Genomic DNA, 22,574 nt, shown 5'->3' on the forward strand with positions numbered 1-22,574 from the left:
GCGAGGTTGCGTAAAGGCGGTGATGTCGGCAGAGTGGAATGTGGCGGGCGGGAGGCGGGGCGAAGGGCGGGAGGCGGGGCGAAGGGCGGGAGGCGGGGCGAAGGGCGGGAGGCGGGGCGAAAGGCGAGAGGCGGGGCGAAGGGCGGGACGCTGGGGCAGGAGGGGCGGGGGGTGTTATGGGGGCGGGGGGCAGGAGGCGGCTGGGGGGGCAGGAGGGGTCGGAGGGCATTAGGGGCAGCGGGGGGTATTAGGGGTGGGAGCGCTTTGGGGGGTATTAGGGGCAGGGGGGCTCGGGGGGGCAGGAGGGGTCAGAGGGCTTTAGGGGCAGCAGGGCTGGGGAGGGTATTAGGGGTGGGGGCGTTTTGGGGGGGTATTAGGGGTGGGGGGGCTCGGGGGGGGCAGGAGGGGTCGGAGGGCATTAGGGGCAGCGGGGCTGGGGGGGGTGTTAGGGGTGGGGGCACTTTGGAGGAGGTATTAGGGGTAGGGGGGCTGGGGCAAGAGGGGTCCCTGCATCCCCGGCCCAGCCTGGGCTGGGGGCCGGGGGTGGCAGGGGGGGGCTCCAGCCGTCCTTGTCCCCGTTCCCGTGGGAGAAGCCCCGCGGGTGCCGCCGCGCCGGCTCCTGTGCCCGGTCACCGCCCCGGGTTGCCCTGCCAGCCCCCGGGGCGGCTCCTCGGGGGAACCCAGGCAGGGGCAGTTCCTGTGGGGCAGGATGGATGGGGCTGGGGGGGGGTGTCACCCCCACCCCGGGTCGGGGTCACATTCCCAGGGCCAGAGATGGGTTTGGGGACACAGGCAGCCCCGGAGACTCCCACGCTGGGCTTTGAACCCCACCCGTGCAGTGGGGTTACTCCCTTGGTGTCTGTGTGTGTCCCCCCAGCAAAGGGACCCTGGCTCCATGCAGGGCTGGTCTGCAGAGAGCTGAGGTGGGGGGACCAGGACGTCCCTGGGGGACCAGCCACGAAGATGCCCCCCCCTACCCGGAGGAGGCTCCCAGCATGGCCGAGAGCAGCACATCCCTGTGGGGCCACCATGTCCCCCTGTGCACCCTTGGGGTCCCTGTCCCCCCCCCCACCCCAAGGCTGCACCCGGCCCCCCACTGCCCAGCACCGTACACAATGGCTGAGCCAGGACCCCCTGGGCACCCCCAGCGTCCCACACACACACTCCCTGGGCACCCCAATGTCCCCCCCGCACTCTCTGGGCACCCCCAGTGTCCCCCGCACTCCCTGGGCACCCCCAGTGTCCCACACACACTCCCTGGGCATCCCAGTGTTGTCGCCCCCCCCACTCCCTGGGCACCCCCAGTGTCCCCCACACACTCCCTGGGCACCCCCAGTGTCCCCCCCCATTCCCTGGGTACCCCCAGTGTCCGTCCCCCCCCATTCCCTGGGCACATCCTTAGTGCTGGCACCCACCTGGGACCGGGGTGGCCAGTGTCCCCATGACACCCGCTCCTTGAGCCACCGATGTCACTGAAGCCCCCCAAAACCCTCACCGCCCCAGCTCCGGGGTGCCGCTAGGGGTCAGGAGGGTGTTTTGGGGACGGGGGGGCCTGGCAGAACGAGGGTCCCCCGGTAGCGGGGGGGGGTCTCCTCTCGCACCCGCTGCCGCCGCCGCCCTGCTCCTTTCTTGCAGGCTTTGCCGCAATGCGGTGCTGCCCCGCCAGCGACGCCGCAGCCCCCTCCCCACGGCCATCGTGGTCGCAGCCCCCCGCAACCCCACGGCTGCCTCCCCTGTGCTCTGTCCTGCCCCCCCCACTCGTGTCCATTCCCCCCCCCCCACAGTCTATCCCCCCCCCCTGCAGGGCTGAGCCTCCCTTTTGTTGTAGTGCCAGGAGGGAGTGGGGGCTGCGGGGTGAGGGGGGGCATGGGGCACCCAGGCTGCGGGGACGCGTGGTGACACCCCCCCCCAAATCCCTCCCATGTCACCCGCTCTCCCCAGCACCGGGGGTTGGGGGGGTCCCTCACCCTTTGGAGGGGGGCTGTGGGGTCGGGCGCGGGCAGGAATGGGTGTCACCGCCTCTGCCGTACCCCTCCAGCCCCCCCAGTTGGGGGGAGACGGCAAGACCCATCCAGTGCCCCCCCCGCAACTGCACTGGGGCCTCATCCTGCACCCAGGCAAGGAGTAGCCCCCACCCTCGAGCTGCCCCCACCCTCGAGCTGCCCCATCTCTCCGTTTCAATGAACCCGTCGCATCGATGGTGGCGAGGGACGGACAGACGGACAGAGCGGGAGCTCGCCGCATCCTGCGGGAAAACAGGTTAAAAATAGCAGCAGCCGGTGCCCAGGATGTCACCGGGAGCCATGGCAGCCCCCAACGGGGCTGGGACCCCCCCTCACCCCGGGGGACGGATGCATCCCAGCCGTGGGATGTAAGGTCACCAGTGAGGGCCCCAGAAAGGGCCCAAACTGGGGGGACTGGAAACATCGGCCATGATGCAGGCAGGGAGCCAGCAGCTGGAAAATCAGCCGATGCCGGACTGCGCCGCCGGAGGGGAGCGGAGAAGCCGGATCTCGGACCCCCCCCCCCCACACCAAGATGCTCAATGTGGGGGGGGGGTGTAGCCATGGCCATGGGTGACGGGGGGTGGGGGGGTCCCAGTGGGGCTGATGGCCTGTCCTGCTCCGTGCTGCCTGGGCGGCAGACATGGCGGGCACCAGCGGGGGGGGGGACGGGGGGGGGCAGCAACCGTCACCAGGAGCCGCCGTGTTGCTACCAACAGTCAACACAGCACCGGCAGCTGGGAAATGCTGGGGGAGGGTGGGTTGGGATCTGGGCCAGCCCCCCCCCCAGTACACACTGGGGGGCTGGTGACCCCCATGCAGAGGCTGGGCTTTGGGGGACCCCCAGGCCTGTGTACCCCCCGTCCCCGTCCCAGTACAGAACAGCACAGCGGGGTCGGGCACTGGGGGGGGGGATACCCCAAGCACAGCAGGGCTGGGCAGTGGGGGGGACCCCAGCCCTGTCTCCCTGCACACCCCCCCCCCCCCCCCATTCCCAGCCAGGCCCCGGGAATGGATATTGGGGAAGGGGAATGGGATGGGGGGGGGTCCCCAGTCCATCTCCTAGCAACCGGTCTCCTAGCAACCCGTTGCCTGGCAGCGGTGGGTGCGGGGACGAGTGGTCTTCCATACTTAATGAGATGGGAAGGGGCTGGGGGGGGGGGAGACCCCCAGCACCCAGACCCCCTCACCCTACACCCCGCATCGCCCCGGTGGGGCTGAGCCACCCGCCACCCCACAGGGCACCCACTGCCCACGGCGCGGGGGATGAGACGGGCAGGGACCCCCTGTGCCCAGCCTGGAGATGGGTGATTGAGGTGGGGGCTGCTGTGAGCCCCCCAAACCCTGGGGACACCCTGGAGATACCCTGGGGACACCCTGACAGGTCCCACACCGGTGCTGAGGGTTGGGGGGCCATGGGGAGACAAAGGCAGGAGGTGTTTCTCACGCAGGGACGGACCCCTTGCGGGGTCAGGGGTGGGGGCTGAGCTGCTTTGGGGGGTCAGGGCCCCCCCTAAACACCCATTTGCAATGGGGACCAGCCCGGCGAGAGCCAAATCTCCCAGTTCGCCTCCGCTCGGTGCAGCCAGGGCCGCCCGGTCCTTTGTTCTGGTGGGCGATGCCCAAATCTCGGCCCCTCTTTGTCTTCAGCCCCGTGATCCCGGGGGGGGGGGGGGGGGAGCGGAGCCCTGTCCCCCTCCCTGCTCCCACCCCGCTTCAGCAGCACCCCAAAAGCACCAGGCTGGCAGAGCGTGGGGCTGGCGGCAGGGACGTGGGGCTGGCAGCGGGGATGTGGGGCTGGCGGCGGGGACGTGGGAACCTGGAGCTGCCTAGAAATCTGCATAATGTGGGAAATGTAGAGAAAAAATGTGATTTCTCAGCAGGGGCTGGGGGCGAGGGGGGGCCATCCTGGCAGCTCCACCTGCGGCAGCTGGAGCCAGCCCTGCCCACGCATGTGGCGTGGGGTGACCCCTCTGCAGGGACTGAGTCCCCCCCAGCCCCCCCCACCTCAGGGGCATGACTCCCAGCCCCCCACTCCCCAGCCACTGTGGGCTTTGCTGGGACAAACAGGAGGGGGGAACCCCCCCCCAGGGCCATGGGGCCAGTGCTTTCGGGGGGGGGGGCTACGAGAGGGCTGCAGCAGATGTCGGGGTGGCCAGGGGACGCGTGTCCCCATGTCCCAGCTGCGTCCCAACCACCAGCTGCCGCAGAGCAGCTGCCGTTTCGTCCGGAACCCCCCCCAGCCCCAAAAACCACACCGGGAGCCACCTCAGGGCTTTGTTCCCCTGTGTCCTTCCACTGTCCCCAGCCTCCCAGGCCCTGGTTGTCCCCAGCTGCCCTGGGGGAAGATGTTTTCTCCCCCAACCCAGGTTGGGCCCCATGGGGCTGGTTTCTGCTGTCCAAGCAGACAAAGAGGCGCTGGAAGGGACTGGGACACGGCCGGGAAAGGACCAGGCTGCGGCCAGGACAGGCACTGGGCCATGTTGGGGACGGGGGCCAAGACACGGTGGCTGGGAACCAGGGCACTGGGGCATGGCCAGGCACGGGGACAACGTCCCTGAGGATGGGGACAAGGGATGCGGTGGCTAAAGATGGAGAGCGGGGATGGGGACGACGGCACGGTTGGGGACAGGGACCAGGGTGTGGCCGAGGATGGGGACAGGGACGTAACTGGGAATCAGGGCAGTAGCCAGACAGGAGGTGGTGGCACAGCTTGGGGATGGGGACAAGTACACGGACGGGGTTGGGGACCAGGGCGTGGCTGGGGGGGGGGGCACATAACTGGGAACTAGGAAGACTGGGAACACTGGCGCAACTGGAGATGAGGACCAGGGCGTGGCCGGCGACGGTGATTTGGCCAAGAACGGGCACCGGGACACGGCGGCGACCGAGGACAAGGACATAACCCGGGACCCAGACGGCGGCGGGGCCGGTCCGTGACCGCCGCAGCCCCCAGCGGCGACATCACCCCCCCCCCCAACTCCCCCCCCCCGGTTCCCCCTCCGCACCGCCCGGCCTTTGTCTGCGGCTCCGGGGGGGGGGGGGGGGGCATTACCTCATCCCCGCCCCCCGCCAATGGCGGCCGCCGCCGCCCGCCCCCGGTCCCGCCGCCCGCCCCGCCCCACCGGGTCTATAAAGCTCCGCGGCGAACCCGGTGCTCCGCCGCGCCTCTTACATCGACCGCCTCAGCGTCGGGCTGTGAGACCGCCCCGGAGCCGACCGCCGCCATGGTGAGATGGGGGGGGGAGAAGGGGTCCCCGGTCCCCAACCCCTCCGGTCCCGCCGTTCTTCCCCGGTCCCCATCGTCCCCGGTCCCCATTCCCCCCCCCCCCCCCGAGTCTTCATCCCCCCCCCGCGCCCCGGTCCCGCCGTTCTTCCCGGTTTCCACCACCCCCCCCCGCCCCGGTCCCGCCGTTGTCCCCGGTCTCGTTCCCCGACATTCGGTCCTGGGGTTGAGCCCGCACCGGGTGTAGCTGCCGTTATACCGGGGTAGAAGGGGTCGTCTGGAACTCAGCCCCGAGGGTGGCTTCCGTTAAACGGGGCTGGATGCGTCCCCCTGCTTTTCCCGGGGCTGAGTACCGAGCCCTCACCGGGTGTGGCTCCCGTTAAACCCGGCAGGATGGGGCCCCCGGGACGGAGCCCACACACCGGGCATGATGCCCATTAAACCGAGCAGGATGGGTCCCCGGGACTGAGTCCCGAGCCTGCAACGGGGTGCGGTTCCCGTTAAACCGGTCAGGATGAGTCCCCGGTACCGAGCCCGGAGCCTGTACTGGGCGTGGCACCGGCTCGACAAGGCAGGATCAGCCCCCCCTTTCCCGGTACCGAGCTGCCGTCCCGCACTGGGTGTGGCTCCGGTTAAACCGGGCAGGACAGACCCCCCCACCCCCACCCCCCCGGTGCTGAGCCCTCAGCCTGTTCTGGGCGTGGCCCCGGTTTAACGGGGCAGAATGGGTCCCCCGGTGTGGGATGGGGCCTCGATGCAGTGGGGTAGGCAGGGCAGGATGGGGCCCCCCCAGTGCTAAGCCCCCCCATCCTGCACCAGAGGACAAGGCAAGGCAGGATTGGGCCCCCCACCCTCCCCCCCCCAGTCCCGCACTGGGTGTGGCCCTGATTCAATGGGGACCCGAGTGGGCAGGATGAGTCCCTGGTGCTGAGCCCCCACACATGCAAGCACAGGGTGTTGCTGGGTCTCAACAGGGTGGGTACGGCAGGATGGGACCCCCCTGGGTCTCCCCAGCTTGCCCTGGGTGTGGTCCCAGTCCCTTGGGACAGGATGAGCCCCTGGTCCTGAGCTCCTCATTCCACAATGGGCAGGGTCCCAGCTCCCTCGGGGGGTGGGGGACACAGGATGGGACCACCGGAGCTGAGCACACACCCCCCCACCCCTGCACCGTGTGTACCCGGGAGCGGAGCCCCCCCCCCCCCCGCCAGCCCTCAGTGCCTGCCAGGACCCAGAACAATAGGGTGCGTCCATGCAGGATTTGGCCCCTGGGATGAGCTGGCCCTATCCAGTCCTGGGGACTGGGTGCCAGCCCGTCCTGGGAGTCATGTCCCCGTGAGGTCCTGGGTTGGTGCTGCAGCTTGGGGGGGGGTCAGGGACACAAAGGGGGGAACCTGGGGGTGACACGACCCCGTGTCCTGCTTCCGCAGCGCGAGTGCATCTCCATCCACGTGGGCCAAGCGGGCGTGCAGATCGGCAACGCCTGCTGGGAGCTGTACTGCCTGGAGCACGGCATCCAGCCCGATGGGCAGATGCCCAGCGACAAGACCATCGGCGGGGGGGACGACTCCTTCAACACCTTCTTCAGCGAGACGGGGGCCGGCAAGCACGTGCCGCGGGCCGTCTTCGTGGACCTGGAACCCACGGTGATCGGTGAGCGGGGGGCCGGTGGGGGGGGCCGCGGGGTGGCCGGTGTTAGCGGGTGCCGGACGCTAACGGGGCGGGCGGGCTCTCCCCGCAGACGAGGTGCGCACCGGGACGTACCGGCAGCTTTTCCACCCCGAGCAGCTGATCACGGGCAAGGAGGATGCGGCCAACAACTACGCCCGTGGGCACTACACCATCGGGAAGGAGATCATCGACCTGGTCCTCGACCGCATCCGCAAGCTGGTAGGGGCCGGGGGGGGGCGGTTGCAGGTGGTGAGCCAAGGACAAAGACTGGGTTCTCAGTCTCGCCCTCCCTGCTGGCCTAGCCGGGTTGGGTTTAGATTTAATATATTAATTAATGTTAATCCTGTTCTGCAGTGGCTGCCATTGGCCGGCAGTGGGACGCAGCGCAGCTGGGGTGTTGGAGCTGCTCCACAGCGCCGCGGCCCCCCGGGCGCCGATGGTGCTGAGCTGTGCAATTCCCTCTTTGTTCCCACTTGGCTCTTGCTGCGGCCAAGTCCAGCTGCGGGACGGGTGTCCCGGTGACTGCGCAGGCGGTGGCAGCCCCAACCGGCCCCTCCCGGAGCCGTGCGGCCGTGCCGAGGCTGGTGCTTTGCCCCAGTCCCCGATGCCCAAACCTGTCCCCGTTATGCCGCCGAGCCGATGGCACCCAGCGCCCTGGTCACATTCCTACCCCAAGGGGCTTCCCTGGGGGATTCACCACTCCTGTGAGTCAGTGTCCAACAGACAGGGTCAGGGCCACCCTGTCACCCATCCCGATGGTTCCTGCTCTGCTGCTGGAAATCCCCCCAAATGCCCTCGTGAGGCCACAGAGAGGAAGGAGCAACTTCTGCTGCTGCCCAACTAAACATGCCCCCCCTCCTTGTCTCTCCTCACCAGGCTGACCAGTGCACAGGGCTGCAGGGCTTCCTGGTCTTCCACAGCTTCGGGGGCGGCACCGGCTCCGGCTTCACCTCCCTGCTCATGGAACGCCTCTCCGTCGACTATGGCAAGAAGTCCAAGCTGGAGTTCTCCATCTACCCGGCCCCGCAGGTCTCCACGGCCGTGGTGGAGCCCTACAACTCCATCCTCACCACCCACACCACCCTGGAGCACTCCGACTGTGCCTTCATGGTGGACAACGAGGCCATCTACGACATCTGCCGCCGCAACCTGGACATCGAGAGGCCCACCTACACCAACCTCAATAGGTTGATAGGCCAAATTGTGTCCTCCATCACAGCCTCTCTCCGCTTCGATGGGGCCCTGAATGTCGACCTGACGGAGTTCCAGACCAACCTGGTGCCGTACCCCCGCATCCACTTCCCGCTGGCCACCTATGCCCCCGTCATCTCGGCCGAGAAGGCTTACCATGAGCAGCTCTCGGTGGCGGAGATCACCAACGCCTGCTTCGAGCCGGCCAACCAGATGGTAAAGTGCGACCCGCGGCACGGCAAGTACATGGCGTGCTGCCTGCTGTACCGCGGGGACGTGGTGCCCAAGGATGTCAACGCCGCCATCGCCACCATCAAGACCAAGCGCACCATCCAGTTCGTGGACTGGTGCCCCACTGGTTTCAAGGTGGGCATCAACTACCAGCCTCCCACGGTGGTGCCCGGGGGGGACCTGGCCAAGGTGCAGCGCGCGGTGTGCATGCTGAGCAACACCACGGCCATCGCCGAGGCCTGGGCCCGCCTGGACCACAAGTTTGACCTGATGTACGCCAAGCGGGCGTTCGTGCACTGGTACGTGGGGGAGGGCATGGAGGAGGGGGAGTTCTCGGAGGCCCGGGAGGACATGGCTGCCCTGGAGAAGGATTACGAGGAGGTGGGGGTGGATTCGGTGGAAGGGGAGGGAGAGGAGGAAGGGGAGGAATACTAAACTCTCACAAGGGTGCTGCTCTTACAGGGAACATAACCTAGTTGAAGACCCCTCTGTGGGTCTGTAGCAGTGTGTGCGCCGCGGTCTGTCCTGTTCAATGGTCTGTGCTTCAATGGAAAAGTCTGTTACGGACCCACCCGTCCTTTCCTGTGGGTCTGAATAAAAAGCATTCCCTGTCTTACCACCTGGCTCTGGTGTCTTTGTGCTGCGATGTCCCTCCCTGGGTTTGGACGCTGTCCCCCACCCCCTGTGACATGGCCCTGGGGTCCCTGCCTGCACCCAGGGTCTCCATCCTGGTCCCTGGGGTTGTGCTGAGCCCAGCACCCTCCCCCCCCCCCCCCCCCAGCCCTGTGTTCCTCAAACTGGTCCTCCCTCCCCATCCTGCTGCTGGGCTGCCACTGGGCTGGGCAGTGTGCCCCCCCACCTCGTGATGTGTGCCCCCTGCACTGTGCCATGGCACTGTAGCAGGAGCTGGGGGGGGACGGGGACTGTTGGGTTTTCTTAGGACCAGGAGTCAAGTAAGCACATGGGGACCCCTCCTGGGGGGGGGGGCTGGGGATCTTTCAACAGTCCCCCCAGTTTGGTAGAAGTCTGGGGGGGGTCCTCTGCTGCCTACTGTGCCTGGGAAGGGGAGGGGCTGCTTTATCTTAAGGGTTGGCTGGGGGGGGTCCTGCTGCCCACCATGGGTGGGAGTACTGGGGCTACAGAGCCTCAGTCTTCAGGGTGCTGAGAGTGCCCCCCCCCCAAATCCATGGTGTGTCCTGCAGTCCCCCTGTTCCCTCCTGCAGGGAAGGGGGGGGGGGTCCTGGCTGTGCTGCTCCTGGCAGCCCCAGTCACTGGGAGGGGGAAATAGGGCAGCAGCCCCCCCCCAGCTCTGCCTGGGTATGGGGGAGAGCCAGCCCCCCCCCCGTCTGCCCCCCCCCCCCACTCCTGGCTCATAGCTCCAGTCAGGGATAAATAATGAAGGGGAAGTTGAACACAGAGTGAAATTCAAGCGGATGCTGCAGAGAGGGGCAGAGCGTGCTGTGGTGGGGGGGATGACCCCCCCCCCCAACCCCCCCATACCAGAAACACCAGCTCCTGGCAGGGTGGTGATGAGCAGAGCTGGGATCGGCTCTTCCCCAGCCAGGGCTGGCTGCCACGTTGGCATCGCTCAGAGCCGAACTGACCCCCAAACACCAGCTGGGACCCCCAAAACCGAAACACCCCCCCCAAACTGAGAACAGCTCGTCGGAACCCGGTGCTACTGGAAAGAGCCAGGGAAAGAAAACTGCTTCCCGGTGGGAGCGGAGAGTGCCGGAGCGGCCATGCGGCAACCGGACGAGGCAAATGGCGGGGAGCCACGTCACCCACTGCAATGCAGCCGTGGCGGATGCTGCGCCCGCTGGTCCCAGTTTTGTTGCACCCAAGGGTGGCTGAGGCTGGGGGGGGGGGCTGGCTCTGGTATGGGGTTGTTCCCGGTGGGATGGGGGGGTTTACGGGACGGATCCCCCCCCCGGCAGCACATGGCGGCGTGTGCTGCCGAAGGGGCCGCTGGGTTGTCGGCAAAGCTCTCGGCAAAACGGGAAGGCGGATTACTGGGAACGAAATAGCTCTGGGGATTAGATGGGGGCTGGTGTTGGCCCCCCCACCTTGGCTCCCCCCCCCCCCCCGGCACCCTGCAGCCTCATAGCCAGGCAGGGAGTTGCACCCTTGGGGGGGGGGGGCATGGTAGGACCCCAGCACATCCCCCATTTTATCAGCATCGTGGTGGTCCCCATGGTGGGGGGCTGGAGATCCCCCCCCGGCTTGGGGGGGGGGGGGGGCAGGGATCAGTGTCCCGGTGCTGGGGACAGGGCTGAGACAAAGCCCACTGCAGTGAGTGGGGTCTGCCCCCCCCACCCAGTGCAGATTGAGCGGGGGGGGGGGGCACGGTGCCCCCACATCGCGGCAGGATTCAGGGCTGGGGTGGGGGGCACCTGCAGATGAGTTGGGGGGGGTCCGGGGGGGTGCAGATGGACTGGGGGGGGTATTGGGGGGGGCTCCCCAGGCTGCAGATGGGCTGGGAGGGGAGATGAGCCGGGGGGGGGCGGGAGGTGCAGATGGGCCGGGGGGGGGCGGTCGGAGAAGCCGATTAAGGACCTCGGGACGCGGAGGCGGGGGGGGCTCAGGGTGCGGCAGCACGTGCCACCGCCCCCCCCCCCCATGTCGCAGTTTTCCTCTGCAGCGGAGCCGCACCGGGCGGGGGGGGGAAGCGGGCGGGGAGGGGCGGGAGCGGCCGTGCCCCCCCCCCTCCGAGGCAAATGCAGTGAGGGGGGGGATAAGAACCGGGGGGGGGGGGTCAGGCCCCCCAGTGCCCCCCTTCACCGTGGGGGGGGGGGCCCTTTGGCAAACCCCGGGCGGACGCTGCACCCCGCAGGGGTGGGGGGGGCCCCCCCCAAAGCCCGGCAGCGGTGGGGAGGGGGGAAGGAGGCGGGGCGAGTCGGGCGTCGCTACCAATCCGCGGTGGCAAAAGGACGGATGGACGGGCACGATGTCCAATAGGGAGGCGGGGCGGGGGCACACGGCCCGCCCCCCAGGCTGGTATATAGGGGGGTGCCCGGGGGCGGCTGCAGCTTGGTACTTGCGTCGATTCTTTGCTTGTCGGGACGAGTAACCGCGCTGCAGCCATGGTAAGGGGGGGGGGGGGGGGGGGTAATTGCGAAATGGGGGGGGATTGGGAAACGGGGGGGGCCCTGGGAAACGGGGGCGAGGGGGGAGGAAGGCTGGAGCTGGGGGTCGTGGGGAACTGGGGGGGGAACCAAGGATTGGAGGGCATAAGGCAGAGCGGGGACTGGGGGGGGGGCAGAGAGGGAGCTGGGGGGGGCACAGCAGGAGCGGGGGGGTGGGTAGAGCAAGGGCTGGAGGGGAGCGGGGGGGCGGCAGCAGAATAGGGACTGGGGGGGGAGAGCATGGGCCGGGGGTGCCGGTCTTGCCGGTGGGAGCTCATCTGGGGGGGTGCACAGCACCCCTGGGGGGGCAGCACGTGGTCCTGGGGTAGCCCCCGGCGTGGGCGGGGCTCTGTCCCGCTTTTGGCGCCCAGCCCCGACCGTTACCGTTCCCGCGCGCGGGAAGGCGCGGAGCGGGGGGGGGGGGGTTATAGCCCCGCCCCTCTTGCCCCTGCGTCATCAGCTCCCCCTAAATCCAGCTCTGAACCCCCAACCTTCCCCCCCGCCCCCACCGTGGTGGGGGCAGAGGGACCCTGCTGCCCCCCCGCCCCCCCCCCCGCGCTCCTGGCCCCCACCCGAGTCTGACCCCATGGGGGGCTCATTGTGCTCCGTGGCTCCTGGGGGAGCCCCCACGGGCTTTCCCCCCCCCCACAACCCCCCCAGGGTGGGAGGAATGCGCGGGAGCAGGTGGTGCGGCACAGGGTGCGGCTGGGAATGTGCTGGAACTGTTGGGGTGGGTGGGGGGGAGACACGACACCCAGTCCGCCCTCCCCGGTGGTTTTGGGTGGGTGGGCTGGTGCAGCCACCTCCCTGCTGCTGCGCTGGGTGCTTCCTCCTCCTCCTCTTCCTCCTCCTGCGGCGCAGCCTCGCCCTGCCAGCGCTGCGGGGCTGTAAAATGTCCTCCCCGCGCGCCATTTGGGAGCAGATGGAGCGCCGATGCGGGGTGACGTTGACCACCAGGGCTGTGCCAAATGGTGCCACCAGGCTGTCCCCAAATCTGTGTCCCTGTCGTGTGTGTCATCCCCGTCGTGTCCCCCCCCCACGGCATGAGCTCAGCTCCTGGGCATCCCCAGCGCTGCTCGGCCAGAGGTTTGGGATGGCTCTGGCCAGCTGAGCCAGGGCACAACCAGTGTTAGGGTGGGGGCTAACCCTAGCTGAGCCTGACACCCCCCCCCCCCCCCGCAGCGTGAGTGCATCTCCATCCACGTGGGCCAAGCGGGCGTGCAGATCGGCAACGCCTGCTGGGAGCTGTACTGCCTGGAGCACGGCATCCAGCCCGATGGGCAGATGCCCAGCGACAAGACCATCGGCGGGGGGGACGACTCCTTCAACACCTTCTTCAGCGAGACGGGGGCCGGCAAGCACGTGCCGCGGGCCGTCTTCGTGGACCTGGAACCCACGGTGATCGGTGAGCGGGGGGCCGGTGGGGGGGGCCGCGGGGTGGCCGGTGTTAGCGGGTGCCGGACGCTAACGGGGCGGGCGGGCTCTCCCCGCAGACGAGGTGCGCACCGGGACGTACCGGCAGCTTTTCCACCCCGAGCAGCTGATCACGGGCAAGGAGGATGCGGCCAACAACTACGCCCGTGGGCACTACACCATCGGGAAGGAGATCATCGACCTGGTCCTCGACCGCATCCGCAAGCTGGTGGGTACCATCCCTGGGTGATGCTGGTGCCACCATGGCCGGTGCAGAAAGGGGAACCCTCCAGTGGGACCTGGGCAGGAATGAGGAGCCAGGCTGTGCCTCCAGATCCTGGGTGCATTTTATGGTTCTTGGCACTCTGCACCAAGTCGGGGCTCCCCATGGGGTCTGGATCCTGTGAGTGGAGATCAGGATCAGCCCCTTCCCCTCTCCATGGGCTGAGTCCCCTTCCTCAGGACCCTGCAAACCCAGCGCAGCTGCAAGCCCAGGACCTGCACCCCAAGGATGGAGTGTGCATGGGGGCGACATGGGGTTTGGGAGAGGCTGGCTCAATTCTGCCCTTGGGAAAAACCTTATTTTATCCCTTTTTTTTTTTTAGGGTCATGTGAGGTTTCTCCTTGATCTGGACTCTGATCCTTATTGACCGGCTACTTATGAGCAGCTGTGCTGAGTGTTTAACTCATGCTGGGGCAGCTCATGCCCTGGGAGGGGAGTGCTAGTGCCTGGCAAACCTCGATGGCTGCCAGCCTCCTGCCCAGGCAGTGCCCCCAGGGTGGTGGCTCTGGTTGCCCTAACATGCTCCTGTAAAGCACCGTGGGTTTCGTCTTCCCCAAAGCAGACTGCCTGGGTGGGGATGGGTGCAGGCGCTGGAAGGGCCGGCTTTTGTAGCAGGAAGGAGCCGAGTGTCTCCCAATCCCTGCAGGAAGGGCCCCCTTTCCCAAAGATCGGTTGTGCCGACACACAGGGGGCTCGGGCTGGAAATGGAGCTGCAGCACTTGGGCACCTGCCACTGCCAGTGTCCCTGAGACAAGAGTCCCCAAAGGCCTGAGATCCTGGGGTGAATATTTGTCTTCCTGGGCAACTCAGTAGCAGCTTAAATGCAGAATTGCTGATAGATCCATCTTGTTTTCTCTTCCTTTCTTCCAGGCTGACCAGTGCACAGGGCTGCAGGGCTTCCTGGTCTTCCACAGCTTCGGGGGCGGCACCGGCTCCGGCTTCACCTCCCTGCTCATGGAACGCCTCTCCGTCGACTATGGCAAGAAGTCCAAGCTGGAGTTCTCCATCTACCCGGCCCCGCAGGTCTCCACGGCCGTGGTGGAGCCCTACAACTCCATCCTCACCACCCACACCACCCTGGAGCACTCCGACTGTGCCTTCATGGTGGACAACGAGGCCATCTACGACATCTGCCGCCGCAACCTGGACATCGAGAGGCCCACCTACACCAACCTCAACCGCCTTATCAGCCAGATTGTGTCCTCCATCACGGCCTCTCTCCGCTTCGATGGGGCCCTGAATGTCGACCTGACGGAGTTCCAGACCAACCTGGTGCCGTACCCCCGCATCCACTTCCCGCTGGCCACCTACGCCCCCGTCATCTCGGCCGAGAAGGCTTACCACGAGCAGCTCTCGGTGGCGGAGATCACCAACGCCTGCTTCGAGCCGGCCAACCAGATGGTAAAGTGCGACCCGCGGCACGGCAAGTACATGGCGTGCTGCCTGCTGTACCGCGGGGACGTGGTGCCCAAGGATGTCAACGCCGCCATCGCCACCATCAAGACCAAGCGTAGCATCCAGTTCGTGGACTGGTGCCCCACCGGTTTCAAGGTGGGCATCAATTACCAGCCTCCCACAGTGGTGCCTGGGGGGGACCTGGCCAAGGTGCAGCGCGCGGTGTGCATGCTGAGCAACACCACGGCCATCGCCGAGGCCTGGGCCCGCCTGGACCACAAGTTTGACCTGATGTACGCCAAGCGGGCGTTCGTGCACTGGTACGTGGGGGAGGGCATGGAGGAGGGGGAGTTCTCGGAGGCCCGGGAGGACATGGCTGCCCTGGAGAAGGATTACGAGGAGGTGGGGGTGGATTCGGTGGAAGGGGAGGGAGAGGAGGAAGGGGAGGAATACTAAACGCTGGGTTCCTTCTGTTGCTGTAGCATGTCCACAAAATGTCCGCTTCAAACACTTCAGCTTTCTTGTGCACTGGGTCGGGTTCAGCCCCGTGGCCCCGGCTGGAGGGACGTGCTGCTCTGGCTGGGCTCATGCTCTCTCTGATGTGATCATGTTGGTTTTCCATGTGTCTGTATCATGTCTGTGAATAAAAGGCTTTAAGAGAAACTGCCGCCTTGTCGGATACAAACCCTCTGTGTCAGCGCCCTGCAGCTCGCCGGGGGCCAGCTGGCCCCATCCCATGGGAACAGAGTGTCCCTATTGTCTGTGCCCAGTGAGATGGCGGGGATGGCAGTGCTCCTGCCTGGAGCTGGCTCTGGCCAGCCCTTCCTCTCTTCCCTGGGGGGGGGGTGAAGTCACCCCCACCCCTCCCTGGGTGCTACAGGGTGGGGGGGCCTGCCAGGGGACCCTGGGTGCTGCTGCCTGGTTTTGGTGAGCTACAGCACCCCACCCCCAGAGCTGAGGCAGCCTGGGCCTGCCCCCCTCCTCGGCCCTAGCGGGGATTAACCCCCCCGGGGGATTAGTCCGGGGATTAGTCCTGTCCCTGCGCCTAATCCCGGCTCCCGCCCCCCACCCGGGGGGGGCTACGCAGGAGCTGCAGTCCCGTCCCCCCCCACCGTGGGAGCGGCGGGCGGGAGTACGGCCGTTCCTTCAGCCTATCGGAAGGCCCTGCGTCGCTCTCGACCAATGAGCAACGCCTCATTCACTTCCCGGGACCAATGGGAGGAGAGAAGGAGGGGCCTGGCGGGGGCCCTTTCAGGCCGTGGCGGGCGCGGATACATTGTAGCGGGTAGCGGACGCGAGGGGCGGGGCCGAGCGGGGAGGGGCGGGGCCACCTAGCCCGGGCTGGGCTCGGCGCGGTTCGGTGCTTCTCCCGGTAACACCGGTCCGGCAATACCGGCCCGCCGCTCGGACCCGATCCGGCCATGCTGGCCGTAACATGGCCCCTGTGGAACAGGACGCATTGGCCGTACGGGAGCAGCTCTTCCATGATAGGGTCCGCGAGTGCATAGTGAGTACCGGAGGCCCGCGGCCGCGGTGAGGGGCGTCGGACGGGGCTGGGGGGGGGGGGGGAGGGTCTGGTGTGACCGTGGGGGTGCTGTGGGTTGGGGCTGGAAGCCCACAGCTCCCCCCCGCCGGGAGGACCGGGATCTCCAGTGGCGGCTCTGGGGCCCGGCTGCTGTTGTGCCCCACACCCGGCCCTTATCGGTGCCAGAGCCCCGGTGGATTGCCGTGCACCCCGGAGATAGCGGGGTCCCGGGGCTGGGCCGAGCCCCTGGCGCGACCCCTTTGCCAGGTCCGGCCCCACTGCTGCCAAGCCCCTGTGCCATCCCGGCCACCCCCCGCGGGACTTGGGGTCCCGCCGTACTGGAGCCCCCAGGCCTGGGTCCCACCTGCCCCGACTGGGAGCCTCTGGGTGAGCGGGAGGGTCGGGGGTGCTGGGGTGCAGCGATGTCAGAGCCGGATCAGACCCATGCCAGGCTCCTGGTTCTGTCCCTGCGCCCCCCAGGCCAGCAGCTCTCCCCAGGGTGCTTGGTGTCAGGGCGAAGGGACCCTGCAGACCCCCCCTCACCCCTCTGAACCGTGAGCTGGGTCTGCTCCCCTGGTCCCACTCTGCCGGCCACGGCACCCACTGCTGCAGGCTCAGGGATGGGAAAGACCCAGGCGTTAGGGTCCCGGCATCTCCCAAGTGTCATCCGGGATGCTGCATGCGGGGCGGCCAGGTGGGCTGTGACCAGCAGTGCCGGGACCACCTTGCCAGAGCCCAATTCGGTGTCTGCGGGGAGGAACTGGTGGCCAGAGCCCAGCATCTATGTCCTGGAGCTCCCCAGACATCCCTCCAAGCTGTCCTGGGGAGCCACGTCTCACCCAGGAGCTCGTGGTTCAGCGCAGCCAGCGTGGAGCTCGCTCGGCCCCGTTTTGCTGAGTGCAGGAGGTGTTGGGGGTCCCCCAGCCAGGCAGAGCTCTGGGTTGCGGGGTACAGCCTGGGGCAGGAGGGGACCCACAGCCTGAGACCCTTCCCTGGGCAGGAGCAGGAACCAGAGGACCCGCTGGGCACTGCCCCTCCGGGGGTCCGGAGCTGGGTTGGCTCCCGGGGCTCCCTGCCACCCCACTTAGATCCTGGGGACCCCCGGGCAGCTGAGCCCCCCGGGCCAAGCAGGAGGGAGGTGCCACAGCTGTTCCATTCCTCCTGTGCCAAGGTGGCAGGTTCGGGTGACCTTTCCCCATCCTGCCGCGTACCCAGCGGGATGAAAGGTCACCGTGTTCCTCGAACGTCGCCTGCTCCGGCTGGACCTCGGTGTGCCGGCGGGGGCGGGAGGGACACCACGGCCGGCCTTGGCGCCTGTCTCAAGGCTGTTCCTGCAGCTCTGCCGGGTGCCGGTGCCAGCAGGGCGAGAGCTGCGGGTCAAGGAGTGCAGGGGTGTCCCACGGAGTCAAACCTCCAGCTCTGCCAGCACAGGCCGACCCAGAGCTGCCGGGTGGGCTCTCCCCGTGGTCTCAGACCCCCTGGGTTCCTCTGGCCCGGGTGCTGTGGCAGCTTGTGGGCACCCGTGGGTGAGCCCTGGGTGCAGCCCCCATGCACAGGCAGGGCCAAGTATGTGTGTGGGGTGTAGCCAGGGCCAGGAGTGGAAAAATAAATAGGGTGAGGCTGATGGGCCCTGGGGCCAGAGGCACCACCGAGGGTGGGAGTGGCTGCCCTCCAGGCCTGCCTGCGCTGCCCGTGCACTTCTGCCTGCAGATCTGCGCCCTGCTCTTCGTCAGCCTCTACATCCTCTGCCACTTCATCATAACCCACTTCAAGAAGCACACAGACTTCACGGCAGGTAGGAGGGCAGGAGCTGCTGGAGCCGGGCAGCCGTTGGCAGCCACATTCAGCCTCTCCGGAGCTTGTTCCTCCATCGCTTTCGGCCTCCCCTGGGAGCCCCGGTCCCACCGCAACCTGGGTTGCTGTGGCATCGGTCGCTGCGGGGTACCTCCTCAGCTGCCACTGGAAGGGAGCAGAGCCCAAACTCCCTGGGAATGTTGGGGGCAGGGGCAGGTTTGGGAGTGGACAGGGGAGCAGGCAGGAAGCAATGCTCCGGGCAGCCCTGACTCTCCCAGTACCATTAGTTTGAGTTTTTTCCCCCCGCAGTGCATGATGACGAGGATGCTGCTGTCAACAGGATTGCGTAAGTTCCTGCCCATCCTGCTCCCTGCCTGCGGGATGCTCGGCTGCTTCCTCTCCCTGCCCGGCCGGGACACCGTGTCCCCCCAGCCCATTGGGGTCGGTGACCCTGGGGGCTGTGACCAGGTTGTGACACCCGTGGGGGCCCAGACCCAGTGCCGGAGCTGATTCTCAGCTCTCCCGCAGGCTGGGACTGTGCACCTTCACCCTGGCTGTGGCGCTGGGCGCCGTCCTCCTGCTGCCCTTCTCCATCATCAGCAACGAGGTGCTGCTCTCCTTCCCCCAGAACTACTACATCCAGTGGCTGAATGGGTCCCTCGTCCATGGTGGGTACAGGGGGTGGCCCCGAGGTGCCCTGAGGGGTGCGGGTCAGGGTTGCCCCCCGGGAGCTCACCCCACACCGTCTCCCCCTCCAGGCCTCTGGAACTTGGTCTTCCTCTTCTCCAATCTGTCCCTTGTCTTCCTCATGCCCTTTGCCTACTTCTTCACCGAGTCGGAGGGCTTTGCAGGATCGAAGAAGGTAGGTGGCCCTGTGGGTGTCCCCTCCCCGGTCCCCCCCATCGCTGGCTCCTCTCTAACTCTGCTCCCGCAGGGCATCATGGCCAGGGTGTATGAGACGTCGGTGGTGCTGCTGCTGCTGACGCTGCTGGTGCTGGGCATGGTCTGGGTGGCCTCCGCCATCGTCAGCAACAACGCGGCCAGTCGCCAGTCGCTCTATGGTGGGTGCTGTTGGGTTGCACTGGAGCTCTCCTGGCTCCAGCCGGGCAGGATCAGACCTTGGTGCTGAAGGGGAGGAGGGATGCCCAGTGCCACTGGTCTGACCCTGCTGTCTCCACAGACCTCTGGGAATACTACCTGCCCTACCTCTACTCCTGCATCTCGCTCTTTGGCATGCTGCTTCTGCTGTGTGAGTTGTGGGACATTTCCCAGAGGTGCCCCAGTCCTGGTGGCCCATCCTGTGCCGGGTGCGGGTCCCCCGGGGTGCCCGGCTGGGAGCAGGGATTGCTCCCTGAAAATGGTGCTGGGGTCTGGAGGGGTTGCAGTGCAGGGCTGAGAACCCATCCCCTGACCAGGACCCTTGTGGGGGTGTGGGGAGGGCTAGAATACCGGGGCACCCCCTGCTCAGCCTTTCCTCCCACCGCAGTGTGCACCCCCTTCGGCCTCTCTACCATGTTCACCGTCACAGGGAAGCTGCTGGTGAAACCTCGGGTAAGGTGTCCCCCCCCTGGGTCCCACTGCCCCAGCCTGGGGGCTTGCGGTCCCCGGGGCTGCCTGGTCTGCCATCCCGGGCACGGGGTGCTGTTCACGGCTGCTCACGGGCTCCTCGCCCATCACCAGCTCCTAGAAGACCTGGATGAGCAGTTGAGCTGCACGAGGCTCGAGGAAGCCGCCGTGTCCCGCAGGATCTCCTCCGGTGGGTGCCCAGCACGGCTGCTAGCCAGGAGTGGGGGGGGTTCAGGGCAGACTGGGGTCCCCTCTGCCCCACCACATGGGAGCCCTCAACCCCCATGAGCCCCTCGGTGTCTTTTCCCTTGGCAGGCAAAGCTTCCTGCTGGCTGAACTTGAACGTGGAGCTGCTGCGGGAGCAGTTCTTCGCCATCCGGAGCAAGAGGCGGAAGCTGGGTAAGGAGCCTGCGGGGGGGAGGGCAAGCCCAGGACGCCTGGGTTCTCTCCAGCTTGGCACTGGGAACACTGGTTCCCTGGGAGCCTGTGCCCCATGGAGGGAGGGCGGGTGTGAAGTGGGGTGGGGGCTGTAACACCCTGTCCCGGCGCCTCAGGGCCCCTCTCCAACTCCTGCCCTGGGGTGGGGGCTTGTGCTCCCCTCTCACCCGGGCACGTCGTCCCCCCACCCTGCAGAGCTGCGGCACCGAGCGTCGCCCTGGCAGAGGAACCTGGGCTACCCCCTGGCCATGCTGGGCCTCCTGGCGCTGACGGTGAGTGTCCCTCCTGAGGGGGCTGGGGCTCGTCCTGTCCCCCTCCCCAACCACCCTCACTCCCTCCCTGCTCCTCCCAGGGCATCTCCGTGCTCATCGTCTGCTTCCACGTCCTGGAGCTGCTGCTGGACGATGCCGCGATGCCACGGGGCATCCAGGTACCTGGGTGGGGGAACAGGGGACAGCAAGGAGCCGTGTCCCATGCTGGCCTGGGGACCGTTCCCCCACAACGTGCCCCCTCCTCTCCGAGCAGGACGCGTCCCTGGGCCAGGTCTCCTTCTCCATCTTCGGTTCCTTCGGAGCTGCCCTGCAGGTCGTCCTCATCTTGTATCCTTCAGGCGGGCACTCGTGTCCCCAGTGCTGTCCCCAGGGCCATCCCACCCTGTTCTCCTCCTTAACACCCCTCGCAGCTACCTGATGGTCTCCTCTGTTGTGGGCTTCTACAGCTCCCCCCTCTTCACCCGGCTGGTCCCCAAGCGGCAGGACACCCCCCTCACCAAGGTGAGAGTGCTGGGCTGGGACTGGGGGTGCAGGACCCCTGATCCCCACAGTGCATGGCTGTGTGTGTCCCTGTGCGCTGTGCGGTGTCCCCATGCAAGGGCAACATGTGTCGTGTCCCCCCCCCCCCACCTCCCCCTGCCTCCGGTGCAGCCCTGGGTGCAGGCAGGGTCCCGGTGGGTGTCTGGCACTGGGGAGCCCCTTCCCCAGCTTGGGGGGGGGGGTCCCAGGCCCTGTGGCAGCACTGCAACCCCCCCCCCTTGACAAACGTTCCTTCCTCCCCCCCCAGATCATCGGGAACTGCGTCTCCTTGCTGGTGCTCAGTTCAGCCCTGCCCGTCTTCTCCAGGACACTGGGTGAGCCCCTGGGGGAGGCCAGGGTGACCCCAGAACTGGGGTGTCCCCAGGACTGAGGTGCCCTGACCACCAACCCCCCCCCCCCCCAGGGATCACCCGTTTCGACCTCCTGGGGGACTTTGGCCGTTTCAACTGGCTGGGGAACTTCTACATCGTCTTCCTCTACAACATGGGGTTCGCGGGGCTCACCACCCTGTGCCTGGTGAAGAGGGTCTCCTGGGCCGTCCAGGCCGAGCTCATCTGCGCCTTTGGTGAGGACAGGGACACGGGGACGGGCGCTGGGGTGTCCCATATCCCGCCCCCCCCCAGCTCTCATGCTCTCCCTCTGTCCAGGTCTGCACAAGCTGCCGCTGCCCGTGACGCGCTCCCAGCCCCTCGGCAAACCCTGCTAGGGCTGGGGGACAGGGATGTGTGTGTCCCCCACACTGTGGTGCCCCCCCAGGATGGCTGCCAGCCACAGAGCCAGCCCTGATGGTGGCTGGTGCTTCAGGGATGTCAGAGCCCCCCAGGGAGAGCCAAGACCTGGGGGGGGGCGGTCTGCCCCCCCTGCCTCTATCTCAGCCTGTTGTGCTACTGAGCCTTGTCCTTGAGCCACGTCCCCGTTACAGCCCCCCCAGGGGCACGGGGTCCCCGGGGGGCTGCGCTGGCTGCAGCCCCCCTGCCCTGTTTACATACCTCATGCAAGAGCAGCTGGGCCCCCCCTACCCTGCCCCAGTGCTGCCCCAGCTGCTCCCTGGGGTGCAGTTGGGTTTTAAATGTCCCCCCACCACCCCAGGGACTGTCATGACACTACAGCGGGGGCCCCGTGCCCCCCTGCCCAGTCACTCCACACCTCGTCCCCATGTCATCCTGGGGCTGCTGGGGGGCACTGGTTGTCCCCTGCCCCAAGGCCTTTGGGGTCCCCAAGGGAGGAGCAGGGCTGGAAGGTCCTGGGGCACTGGGGACAAGCTGCCCCCCCCCAACCCCCCTGGCAGGTTGGTGTGATGAGTCTGTCGGGTCTCTGTTACCACGGAACTTTTTTGGAGCAATAAACAGTCTCTTTTTTTATATAAAAATATCTGAACTGGGGAAGTTTTATTTCCCCTGAGGGCAGGACTGAGCAGGGGGGGTTCCCTGCCTATGGGGGTCTCAATCCTGCCTTCCCCTCCCTTCCCTTTCCCTGGGGGCCATAATTAACCCTCTTCCTGGCTGGGGCTAACGAGCTTCTTCCAGGAAGGGCCGAAGGTGAGAGCAGCTCCCTGTCCTGGGCTGAGGAACCCTGGGGGTGTCAGGGTGGCACCCGGCTGTTTTGGGGTGTGGGGGGGGGCTGAGCTGCCCCCCAGTGAGGGTCATGGAGGGGTGGGGGGGGTTCCTGTCCCTTTGCTTCTGGGGAGGGGGGCGGATCGTGTGGCCTGAGCGGAAACTGCCCGGGGAACCGGCCCCCCCCACCCATCCTGCCCCGGCTGGGGCTGAGCCAGGCTGCCCCCCCCCCACACTCCATGGTAGGGGTGGGGGGCCCGAACCCCCCCCCGAACCCCCCCCCGGCCGGGGCTGAGCAGGAAGCGCAGGAAACCTGGTTTATATTGCAGGAAATGAGGCCAGCGGTGCCCG

The 22,574-nt window shown here is 67.3% G+C and overlaps 3 protein-coding genes across 5 annotated transcripts; all 3 read left to right on the forward strand.

The window, feature by feature from the left end:
• Nucleotides 1-5,106: 5,106 nt before the first annotated feature.
• On the forward strand, nucleotides 5,107-15,198 carry LOC104317313 (tubulin alpha-1B chain). 2 transcript variants are annotated; one of them, XM_069806135.1, is made up of 4 exons: nucleotides 5,107-5,233; nucleotides 12,627-12,849; nucleotides 12,938-13,086; nucleotides 14,011-15,198. In XM_069806135.1, exons 1-4 carry the CDS (start codon nucleotides 5,231-5,233, stop codon nucleotides 14,989-14,991), a joined length of 1,356 nt encoding a protein of 451 aa, XP_069662236.1. In that variant the 5' UTR covers nucleotides 5,107-5,230; the 3' UTR covers nucleotides 14,992-15,198. The 2 variants fall into 2 exon arrangements, with proteins under 2 accessions (XP_069662236.1, XP_069662235.1); XM_069806134.1 differs by lacking the exon at nucleotides 5,107-5,233 and adding an exon at nucleotides 11,273-11,405.
• On the forward strand, nucleotides 5,108-8,935 carry LOC138689773 (tubulin alpha-1A chain). Its single transcript, XM_069806133.1, has 4 exons — nucleotides 5,108-5,233; nucleotides 6,657-6,879; nucleotides 6,968-7,116; nucleotides 7,774-8,935. Exons 1-4 carry the CDS (start codon nucleotides 5,231-5,233, stop codon nucleotides 8,752-8,754), a joined length of 1,356 nt encoding a protein of 451 aa, XP_069662234.1. The 5' UTR covers nucleotides 5,108-5,230; the 3' UTR covers nucleotides 8,755-8,935.
• A 663-nt stretch (nucleotides 15,199-15,861) lies between the features above and the next one.
• Nucleotides 15,862-22,011, forward strand: LMBR1L (limb development membrane protein 1 like). Of its 2 annotated transcripts, none has more exons than XM_069806130.1 (17): nucleotides 15,862-16,042; nucleotides 17,771-17,855; nucleotides 18,164-18,200; nucleotides 18,383-18,522; nucleotides 18,613-18,716; nucleotides 18,789-18,915; nucleotides 19,035-19,103; nucleotides 19,341-19,405; nucleotides 19,535-19,610; nucleotides 19,736-19,819; nucleotides 20,054-20,130; nucleotides 20,211-20,288; nucleotides 20,381-20,457; nucleotides 20,541-20,631; nucleotides 20,918-20,984; nucleotides 21,074-21,235; nucleotides 21,318-22,011. In XM_069806130.1, exons 1-17 carry the CDS (start codon nucleotides 15,971-15,973, stop codon nucleotides 21,374-21,376), a joined length of 1,470 nt encoding a protein of 489 aa, XP_069662231.1. In that variant the 5' UTR covers nucleotides 15,862-15,970; the 3' UTR covers nucleotides 21,377-22,011. The 2 variants fall into 2 exon arrangements, with proteins under 2 accessions (XP_069662231.1, XP_069662233.1); XM_069806132.1 differs by having other exon boundaries at nucleotides 20,384-20,457.
• The last annotated feature ends 563 nt before the right edge of the window (nucleotides 22,012-22,574 follow it).

The sequence above is a fragment of the Haliaeetus albicilla genome, chromosome 18 (genome assembly GCF_947461875.1).
Source record: "Haliaeetus albicilla chromosome 18, bHalAlb1.1, whole genome shotgun sequence".
NCBI classification, from domain to species: Eukaryota; Metazoa; Chordata; class Aves; order Accipitriformes; family Accipitridae; genus Haliaeetus; species Haliaeetus albicilla.

Excerpts from the sequence above, each read along its gene's own strand:
- LMBR1L (XM_069806130.1), top strand. The coding sequence starts at position 15,971 with ATGGCCCCTGTGGAACAGGACGCATTGGCCGTACGGGAGCAGCTCTTC. Across the intron at positions 19,820-20,053 it reads GAGCAAGAGGCGGAAGCTGG|AGCTGCGGCACCGAGCGTCG; the intron begins GTAAGGAGCCTG and ends CCCACCCTGCAG. Across the intron at positions 21,236-21,317 it reads CGAGCTCATCTGCGCCTTTG|GTCTGCACAAGCTGCCGCTG; the intron begins GTGAGGACAGGG and ends CCCTCTGTCCAG.
- LOC104317313 (XM_069806135.1), top strand. Across the intron at positions 12,850-12,937 it reads CCTGGAACCCACGGTGATCG|ACGAGGTGCGCACCGGGACG; the intron begins GTGAGCGGGGGG and ends CTCTCCCCGCAG. Across the intron at positions 13,087-14,010 it reads TCGACCGCATCCGCAAGCTG|GCTGACCAGTGCACAGGGCT; the intron begins GTGGGTACCATC and ends CCTTTCTTCCAG.
- LOC138689773 (XM_069806133.1), top strand. Across the intron at positions 6,880-6,967 it reads CCTGGAACCCACGGTGATCG|ACGAGGTGCGCACCGGGACG; the intron begins GTGAGCGGGGGG and ends CTCTCCCCGCAG. Across the intron at positions 7,117-7,773 it reads TCGACCGCATCCGCAAGCTG|GCTGACCAGTGCACAGGGCT; the intron begins GTAGGGGCCGGG and ends TCTCCTCACCAG.